Here is a 10,610-nt window from a genome sequence, read left to right on the forward strand (position 1 = left end):
TGTGTGTGTGTGTGTGTGTGTGTGTGTGTGTGTGTGTGTGTGTGTGTGTGTGTGTGTGTGTCAGGATATATGAGCTTTTATAGTCCGACTCAGGAGATCCCAGGTCTTTAGATTTCCTCACAGAGCAGCAGCACTGAAACTAAAGTTAAACTAACCTAAACCAAACCTGAAGCCGCATTACGCCGACTGACACCAGCCTATGGTGGAGAACGACAATCTTACCAATTAGATCAGGGAATATCACCATCACCTGCTGCCTTGCACTATGTTTCCCAGAGTTCCCTGCTGTTCTACTGTCTGTGAGTCAAAAAGCACAAGTGAAATACTCAGATTCTCATGTATTGATTATTGAGCTCCTGGTCGCAGACGTGCTGTTTGTAAGTTTCGCCTTTTCTACTGAAACCAGCAGGTCTGATGTTGCCGATCTGGGCAGAGTTTTAAGAAGCGCAATAAAAGAACCAAAATCAGGGAGCATTTAAACCACATTTCAGCGTGACTCCAGTTTCTCATTAACAGTGACCTGCTGGTCCCAGTCCTTCCAGCCTTCCTCAGTTACAGGTGTGGGTCCAGACTGCTTCATCAATCTGTTTTGTATGAGTGCAGCTTTAGATTTAGTTTGAAACTAAACCAGCGAGTGCTGAATGTGACCAAGTGAGGATCTTTGTCAGAGATGAAAACAAATTTAATCCACATCTTTTTTAAACTGTGGACTCCATGGAAGGGACTGCAGTGGTAACAGCATCCAGTGTGACAGTCCTCTCCTAGACTGTCCCAGACTAATGATCCAGTCTGAACTTTAGCTTTAAGAAGAGTGAGAGTTTGAAGCTTAGTCTTCAAAGTAAACAGGGTGTCTGCTTCCCAAAGCCAAAGTGGGAGCTGGCTCTACTTCTCTTTCTATTTTAGGAAACCCTTACTCTAGACAATCCTTTTGATTTCACCAGATGTGTTCAGCAGCATCTCTCCACTCTGATATGCTGAAAGGAAAAAGTACTTTTACCACTTACAGAAGTAGTTATGAATCAGGTGGGTGTCATGCATGCTCATACACACCACAATTGCAAACTTCAGCCACAGTCCTCACCCACATCAGCTGGTAGCTCAGCATGTTTTTAACTGCTTCAGCCTGCCCGCAGTTGCTTTGATGTGCAAGCTGCTTTGCAGCCCAGCTTCACCTTTCAAGGTGCATCTGACTTCATCAAAGTGATATGTCTTCACTGATGTCTGCTCTGCCCTGTGCTGGGTCTTTATCTTGCTCTCCCTGCCTATTGCTGATGTGCATTGAAGGATATGTGCTCTAATGTCATTTTATTTCTAATTGTTAAAGTTCATAGATTATTTTAATGTTATAAATAAACCCTTTTGAATTGTCTATTCAGAAGGGTTTATAACCGTTTTCCTGTAACTCCATAATGAAGCTAAGAAGCAGGTCACTATGGCTATTGTGTGCAAGAAACTGTTTAACTCTTTTCTCCTTGAAAGGAACCCTTGAAGCTCTTTTCTGTCTTGTTTCAGTCCCTGTTCCTGCTAGTACGCTTGCTGGAACATTTTAGGTGATTGAAGGCTTCTCAGAGTGCAGCTGGAGCTTCTTAGGACCGAAGGAATTGAACAAAAGTCCAGCCTACGAATGACTGATGTCCTTAATTTAGACAGTATTGTGCAGGTGAAAGGAGGCAGTGGTGGAGACGGAGACTGGAGTCACACTGAATGTTGAACTGAAACATTGAAGTCGAACCTGCTGAAAAAACAATCTAAAATCTTTGGGAGGAGTTAAAGAGTGTGTGTTTATGTGTGTGTGTGTGTGTGTGTGTGTGTGTGTGTGTGTGTGTGTGTGTAGTGTGTGTGTGTGTGTTGTGTGTAAGCGACATAAAGAGATAAAGAGTGGTTGTGTGCTAGCTAGTTACTAACTTATTGTGTGTACATACTGTAAGTCCTATTTATACTTATTTAATCCCAGCTGTGCCTTCACTCTTGCAGCTAGGTGGCGCTGTCTGTTCTGACAGCAGCCTTATTGATCACGTATCCCCCTGCTCATTGGGAAAATAAATCAGTTTAAATGCTTAACTTGTATTGAACCAGGGAAGGAAAAACAACAACAGCAACTTACACAAACCCTGACAATATGCCAGAAGAACCCACCCCCACCAAACACAACAGAGTAAAGCCACAAACCCTGAGCACAAACAGCACGTACCACACTGTGCTCGGCTGCTGTTTCAGGTCACAGATTGTGGCGATTGTAGCTTCCTGTTTTTCTCTGCTTGGCGTGTATGTCCCCCAGCATTTCTGCTGAGTTGCAACTGTTAAAAATGTTTTTTATCATTAGGTGGACGCAGTGTACTTCAAGAACGAAGCTACGAGTAACTTGAAACACTGGTCCAGGTGTCGTGCCACGGTTGTTACCGGCTGCTGCCATTGTTATGGTAGCCGTTTTCATCTACTTTAGATCTGCTGAGCTACACGTGACAGGTGTTAGTTTACAGCTCTGATATCAGATCTGCCCGAATCGAATGAGTGAAGTTTAAGAGATCGAAGGCTCATTTTTATTACCATTACCCAACACACCGTGGTAAAAGGAAATTGTAGATGTAGCTGCTGCATGCTACTAATGAAAAAAGGATGGATTATGAATTCAGCAGCCTGAAGAAAAGAAAAAAAAGGAAGAAAAGAAAGAAATCTGGTGGTGCACCGCTGGATCCTCCTGCATTGCTTGGCAGATGGCAGCAGGGTGAACAGGCTGTGGATGGGGTGGGTTTTGTCTGTGCATGTATCTCACCAGTATCACTTTTACTGGGTAGATGGATGCTGCTGATGCCCTGCGTGGTTTTAATCACCAACCACAGAGCTTTCAGGTCTTGGGCTGTTCACATCCAGTACCACATTTTAAATCTATGAATGCTTTCTCGTTCTCATCAGTATTGTAATGTTTATAGCACAAAAACGGTCGGAGCCCTCGAGGATCCGGACTCACTGCACATACCGGGATTAAAGGGTCGTGTAAATTCCAGATCCCGGTTTAAAGAGTCAACATCTCTCGGGATATTTGGATTCTGCTCGACGTCACAGCTGGGTCTTCAAGGCAGCCATGATGTTTCAGCTGTTAGTGTGTCGTCTTGGTCTTTGTGGATGGCGTTGACGACACTGGGTGCGTGCCCCCGGTGTTTATGGCCTCTGGCTGGACTGAACCTAGCAGGTGGACTCTGATGATGGTCCCTGCTACTGAACTGAACCAAACCAGAGACCTGAACCAGATTTTGCTGACCCAGTTCTTCCTGCTGGACTTTTCTTCTTCTTCTATTTCTGACTCTGTGTTTTGCTTGTGTGCTTTTTGAGCCTGTGTTTGACCCGTAGTTGTAGTTCTTCGGTCACAATAGATTTCTGCATGCGTGTGTTGATGATGATGATGATGCAGATGCAAATTTATGGTGCTTCTTCAGTATAATTTTCTTTCTTTTGTTTTAAAGGTGAGGGGCGGGGCTTAAAACCTGCCTTGTCAGTGATGATGCGCATGTCACCTGATCTCTGTACAGTTTGATCCTCAGCTCTAATTGGTTGAGCTCTGTTTGTTACGAAATTGTTTTTTTTTCTACTATAAGGGAATAAAAAATAAATAAAAGAAACTTTAAGGGTTTGTATAAAAGAACTCCAGGATCAGTTGTTTCTACTGACTGTGTACAGTTTGCTAACAGTGTGTAAATGTGCCTGTAAATACCTGTCTGAGGATGATGATGATGATGATGATGATTCAGTCTGCAATGGAAATGTGCTTTTATTGTGAAAAGGCAGGAGGCCAAACACAATTTGTATCATGTAAAAATAAAGTTATAATTTTAACAGTTCTCAGCTGTGCTGTGGCATCTCAAACTTCAGTTCTGATGTCATGATGACATCATTTCTCACGACATCATCATGAGAAGTCTGGATTTTCTGTTTCCTGGGGGGCGCTAGCGAGCGATAACGAGGCCCTCTGGACCTGTAGCATAAAACATTTTTCCTTTTGGATTATTTTTATCATGTTTTTGACGCCAGAGGTGAGACAATATGTTTGGATCTTTTTATGAATTGTAATAAATCACCTTTCTTTATCTCCTAGGGTTGTCACAGCCCCATGACCCACTTTATAGCATCAACCATTTTGATTTCAGACCATTGAATGAGCAGCAGCAGAGATGTTGGTGTTGGAAAAGTCACAAACTTTTGCCTTCTCTCTCTCCTGTAGTTTGTGTTTTGCCCTTGGTCTCCCTCTGCTCCAAAGAGAAGGAAAGAATAGTCAGGACAACAGGCCTTTTACAACATGAAACCTTCTTCATCTCTTTCATTTTCAAGCTTTTCAAATAAGATATGAAGTTCATGCATAAGTTCAACAAGAACAATCTGTAATATTAACTCATCTGCGTGCTTTCCTGGATGTTGAGCTGCTAGTCACTACCATTTCCCCATGCTGTCAAACTCAGTACTGGCATCATTACACCAGTCCAGGCATCTTCTTGCCGCCTTCTTTGACCCAGTCAGCCGCCACTCTGCATGCTTTGAAGAAGAGCACTGAGATACATTCTCCCTTTCAGACTCTCCTTCCCATCTTCACCTCACCCGAGTTACTCACTCCATCCAAGCCTTCATCTTAATCTTCACCACCATCAGGACCTAAACTACGGGGGTCCTGCCCTAAATCCTGTCCCCGCTGGGATTTCATTCTGCCATGATGGGTCATCAGAGTCCAGTGGCCAAATAGATGAATTAATTTCTCTGTCTCAATAGATTTTGTTCAGTTCTTCCGAATGATCTCTCCATATTGAAATAATATCTGGCACAGCTGCAGTGTGCATCATTTATTGTTATATTATTGCCTTATTACAGCTGCTTTTATGATCTCAGTGTTGTAACAGAGATTATGGTAACATATATTACAATATTTCATATTGAACCTTTAATTAAATTCATAATAAGGCAACGTGACAAGATAGCATACCTTTCAGTTAAACAAAGGGCAGTAAGAATGTGTGATCATTCTTACTGATCAAAAATATTTGAAACTACTTCTAGAGAAAAATACTTAATATTCCAGCTGTGTGTGTGTGGTGGCTCTTATATGTGCATCATATGGCAAACCACCTCTGACGTCCAGATGCACTTCTTGAACTTGAGCATGGCTCACAGAGATCAATTTCCCGTCGATGAGACAAAAAAATGTGAGAAATGACGAAAGCCCTTTGATGAATGTAAGCATTTTGTGTGCACAAAACCCACAATATACAAGTTCTTGAGCTGAATGCATCTGGAATCTGCCTCAGCATCAGCTCTGCTGCAGCATATGCTGGAGGAAAATGAAGCCTGCCATCCTGCTGTGATTACAGATAGTGAATTAACCACATCCCAGCACACATAGGAGAAGTTCGCCTTCAGCACTTTATGACAGCAAGAAGAAGAAGAAAAGCTTTCTGACAGATATTCTTTCTAAGCTTGCCTAACATTGTGACAGGGTCTATTTTAACAGAAACCACAGCCAAGGAGTTTTGTGGCTTAAACCTAAACGGTGAATGCTGTGCATATATTCCACCGTTTAATCTCAGCAGTCCTGCAAAGTGCTTAACAATGTGTCTCGCATTTACCCACTGACAGGAATGCCATGAGAAAGCAGCATCGTGCTCAAGGACACACACTAATAAATAAATAGAAATAGTAACTATGTATACATGTATCCTATCCTGGTCTCCCAGGTGTTACCCAACATCAGCATCAGCAGCAGATTCAGCTTACTTCCTCTGACTTCTCTGACGTCATTTTTGCACATCAACAATAAGAAGCTGCACTGGGTTGTTGCTGTTTTGTTATCACAGACACCCTAAATTACCTTCTAGATGCGCCACTGCTCCCAGTTTAGCTCGTGGCCGGTCACTGCGCATGCGTAAAGCCCGGTGTCCGGTGTCAGGCTGTCAGCAGCTGTTGAGTCCATGAACGGCAAGACCGAGACAGCGAATTAAACACACCCAAATAAAGCTTGCGGACCAGGTTCTGGACCGGCTCAGAGACGAACAGGTCGGGGCGGATTCAGCAGGACCAGCTGGTGATTTGCAGCTGGAGCTAACAGGCTAACTGACAGCGGACCGACAGCTCTTATCTAACGGGCTAACGGACAGGCCAGCGGCTCGTGGTAACCACGCTGCACCGTGCGGATCCACCTCGACCCGATCTAATTTTTGGACTTTCGGAACATCCTGCAGCCGCATTGTTTACGGAGTCCAGCGGCTGTTTTTTTTGTGAAGCTCGACCGGGTCGAGGACGCTCGAGAGCCGTCAGAGCACGTCAGCCCGGACGGGATAGACGCTCTCTGACCGGTTCGGACTGGGGACCGGGAGCCGAGATGCTGATAGGTAAAGTAGACTGGATTTAGTTCGGTGTTCCGGCTCGATACAGTTGGAGTCAACGCTAACATGCTAAGCTAGCTCGCATCAGCTTGAGGTACCAGGCTGTGACACACACGGACTGGGGTTTCGGGTTCCGCCAACTTCAATGCCAGACTCCATTCGAAAAATGTTGCATTTAAGGGGTTTTGCCTCTTTATCAGATAACTGTCGAATTCGCTGACCTGACTTAAGTCTCAATTTAAATAAAAACGTCTGCTGATAAATTCGGCACACGATTGAGCCTCCAGGTGACACTTCATTAACTCAAATCTCTAATATATTTCATGATTGTCGCCTCTGCACCACCCCATCCCGGGTTCAGGGTTATGGAGAACAGGATCTTTGGCGTTATGGTTTTCGGTCATAAACGTGCAATCTTGTGTTATGTGTTTTCAGGTCGTACTGTAGGGTTGTGTCAGGTTACCATCATCCGGTGCTGTTTTCTGTTTTAATAGTTGTGTAGGTGCTACACAACTATTAAAGATCCCAAATTTAAGAGTTTTATGAATGGTGTTTGGTTCGTGTTCTACTGTTGTGTCGTGAATCTAGGGACTATATGCATGACAGCTGGTTACAATGTGTTGGATATTTGTAGCAGTGATGTGTGTGTACTATGTACTGTTTTCTTGTATTTTATTAATTAGTATCAAACATCAGAATAAACATTAACATGTAATCTGGCAGTTTTACATCTTACTTTATGCAAATGAAACTATACAATATACAAAAGATTACTTTTTGTAAAATGCTGGTAACGTAATGCTTATCTAAATTATCTAATATTTATGGAACAAACTTATCAGAGTTATGTTAGTGTTATTTTAAAGTATTTTGATTATTTATTTATTTATTTATTTATTTATTTATTTATTTTTAACAGGAAGGCTCACATCACTGGATTTTCACATTTTTAATGGTGTTTGTTATGTGATTGAACCTTGTGTTAATGATGTATTTTAAAGACGTTGTTCCTCCTCTCAGCAGCAGTCGGTGCCGGATCCGGAAACCCTGCCGGCACGGGCAAGAAACACCGCCGCAGAGGCAAGAAACACCGGAGAATCCGAGCCGAAGAGAACCGGTAAGAAACCAGCAGAGACTGTAGACAGGATCAGCTGCTTACCCCATGCACAAACTCACAGGCTAAATTTAGAGGCGTGTCTTAATGTGAGTGCATGTGGGTGCACTCCAAGAAAATTGGTTTTAACTTCCTGTGTGTCACCTCCATTCATTTAGAGCATTGATTTTTACTCCTTAATCTGATTTCCTGATCGTATCATATTAACAAGTTCTGAAACGTTTGAGCTCATTTATCTTATCAAAGAATCATCTCTGGTGTCTTAATGAGCTTTCATTTTTTCTAATTTGTGTAACTTTAAAGTTCAAGATTGCTTCATGTTATATTTTTCTTTAATATCACAGAAACACATTAGAACCAACCTGTTCATTTTCCCCTTGCCTGAACTTAACCAGCATCTTCAGCTGTGGGGAAATCTTTTTAGATTTTCTTTATTTCTGCATGAAAGTGACGTTATACAAGTTCTAAAACTAGACAAAAATAACCTAACTAAATGGATAAAATGAAAATATTGTCATTTGTTGTTGATTTATTTTCAGAAAATTACTCTGTATTATTTATCTGTGAGGGGAAGGTGAAAGTGTGTGAAGGATTAGCCGTAGATTTGAAGATGAACTTGTTATCAGATGATTTTTATTCAGTGGGATTGCAATCAGGTGTGAGCAATCCTCACTTTGTCCCTTGCAGGTCATAGATCTATCAAAGTGTGGTTATCATAACCCATGTTAATGTTCATAAGCGTGTCATCACTGTGCAACGTCGGTGCACATTCTCCACACATTATGTGGAGGAAACAGAAAGCTGTTTGAGCAGTGCTTTGTAAGTGGATGAGCCTGTTACAGAACTTTTTAGGTTTAACTTTGAAGCATCATCTGTAGAAAAAGGAAAACACTGCATTTCAGCATACGAACCTAATCCCATCTGTGAAACATGGTGGCAGTAGTACAGGGTTTGGGCTTGTTTTCTCAATCATGTCAGCAAACTTCGAAGGATAATTTCAGGAAACCTGAAATAGGAGAAAGTCGATCATGCACCAAGAAAATAAGCATCAGCATACACACTGTTAGTGCAAAGAATGATCAGAGAATAATGGAGATGGCCGTGAAATAGTCTGAAGTGAGGCGTTCACGTCAGTTACATGAGCTGAAGTTTGGACTAAAAACTCCTTTTATTTATATGTAAATGAATCAACAGCTAAGACCAATATTTATATTGAATTTGGTTAATATGGTTCTTATTTCTACCTCTATGACATGTTTGTGCAGAAATATAGAAAACTGCAGATCAGCTGTACCAGAGTAAAGCTCTGAGTGCACAGACAGCCTTTTTTTTTTTTTTTTTACTTTTGTCATCTGTTCTTTCTTGTTTTGTTTTGTTTGTTTGTTTGTTTTTTTACAGAAAATAAATCTTTGAATCTCTGCGTTGATGGTGTTTGAAATCCATCACAAAAACAGCCTCGGCACACTCCTTTTCTTTTTTCCCCTCTGCTCTGCTCTCGCGGTCCATCTCTGGGAACACTTCTGTGCTCTTCACTGGCACCTCTCTCTCACGACCACTTAAATTCAAGAAAGGTCGTGACTTACAGTATCATCACTGTAGTTAAGGATAGAGAAGAAAAATTTAAAGAAGATGGTTTTTGTAACCTAGCAACAACAATCTCTCTCGCTGTGGACACGGACCCTAACAAAATGAGTGCAACATCTGCACCTGAGTGTTTCTGTTCTGCTAATATCCAGCTGTTTATGTTTATGCAGTTTAAGAAGCCCCCTCAGTCCTCATGTCTAAATGTGGTCTTTTAGCTCCTGTCTCTTTAAGACCACCTTGCCCAAAAGCCCATTTTCTTCTGATTGGCCAACTCCAGGAAGCCTGCTGAGAGGCAGTACTTGTAGTTATCAGGGGTACTCACTGATAACTCACAGTGTATGATAGTCATTGTCATTGATCATGGAACCATACGTTACAAACTGGGCATCAGGTTGCGTTTAGTGAGACTTCTGTTGAGTCGACCCCTGCTGGTCATTAGAAAGAATGCAGGTGAAAGTACTTTACCTTTTCACACTGAGGCTATCGAGTCATTGGCTGTTTTGGAGACTACACAGAGCCTCGTTCACATGGCCTCCCAACCATTTACCTTTGACTTTATGCCTCTGCAGGTTTAAACTGAAGAACAGCTACCACGTCAAATGTTTAGTATTTTTACTCCTGAGCTGTAAAATGCTGACGAGGTGTTGTTGTCACCGTCCGGGGCAGGCAGCCGGTGTTGATACCCAAGTTTGTGAATGTGATAACTAAAAAACAAGGTGATGTAGTAGCACCTTAGGTGCATCTGCTAAAAATCTCAAAGGAGTTCAAATCTCAGTGATCTTGAACTCGAGGTCAAGTTTTCTGAATATCTTGTGAATGTAATAACTCTATAACAAGGTGATGTATCATTTTGAAATTGATACCATAGGTGTGTCTACACAGAGGCTGAGCGGTAGCACTGGCGGTTGGCAGTAGTTTAAATATTTGACAGGGACAATCAAAGTTTTTACTTGTGCACAGAAGGGGAAAGTCTCTGTGGAGCCATCCAGCCTGCTGTCTGCTATCTGCTACTTGGGTCTGATTGAAAATGAGTTGATTAGTAGGTGCTGATTTCCATGCGAAGTATTTGGAGTGATGGAGAACAAGCTCAAGTTTTTCAAAGTTTGCTGGTAGCTTTGGTTTTTCAGGTAACTGAAGAAACAGTAATACAGACGTTAAGACGAAGCAGATGTCTCCTTTCATGGTTCATGGTTGGCATTGCACTGGCTGAGTAATGACCTTTAATTTTCCATGACTAAAGAGCTGCCTGCCAGACCGAAGTGAGGGCATCAACACATGTGACAGTTAACTCAATCAGACTGGTATTTACTGAGTTTAACTGCCCACGAATGAGGACTGACAGATTTCCAGTGAAAGTTTTGAGCTGTGAGTCTTGTCGATAAACAGCTCGTCACATAACGACACACAAAATGTCAGCGAAACAGCTAGCCTGCTGCAGGCTTCCTGCTAAGCTAGCTGCTGTCCCGCTGACAGAAACAGGTTTGGTCTCAGCCTGAAGACACTCAGATCCAATAATAGAACCGGAGACTGAATTATGATCCCACGACACA

The 10,610-nt window shown here is 42.2% G+C and overlaps 1 protein-coding gene across 2 annotated transcripts in view; it reads left to right on the forward strand.

Moving 5' to 3' along the window:
• Positions 1–5,802: 5,802 nt before the first annotated feature.
• The window catches only part of srpk3 (SRSF protein kinase 3), an 18,370-nt gene continuing 13,562 nt past the window's right edge, over positions 5,803–10,610 (forward strand). The window contains exons 1-2 of one of the 2 annotated variants that reach the window (XM_005931107.3): positions 5,803–6,368; positions 7,383–7,479. In XM_005931107.3, the coding sequence (XP_005931169.1) occupies positions 6,359–6,368; positions 7,383–7,479 (107 nt within the window). In that variant the 5' untranslated portion in view covers positions 5,803–6,358. The remainder of the gene's footprint in view (positions 6,369–7,382; positions 7,480–10,610) is intronic. The other variant, XM_005931108.3, reaches the window with a different exon arrangement.

This window comes from Haplochromis burtoni, unplaced genomic scaffold, assembly GCF_018398535.1.
Source record: "Haplochromis burtoni strain Fernald_Lab_line unplaced genomic scaffold, NCSU_Asbu1 Contig_138, whole genome shotgun sequence".
NCBI lineage: Eukaryota > Metazoa > Chordata > Actinopteri > Cichliformes > Cichlidae > Haplochromis > Haplochromis burtoni.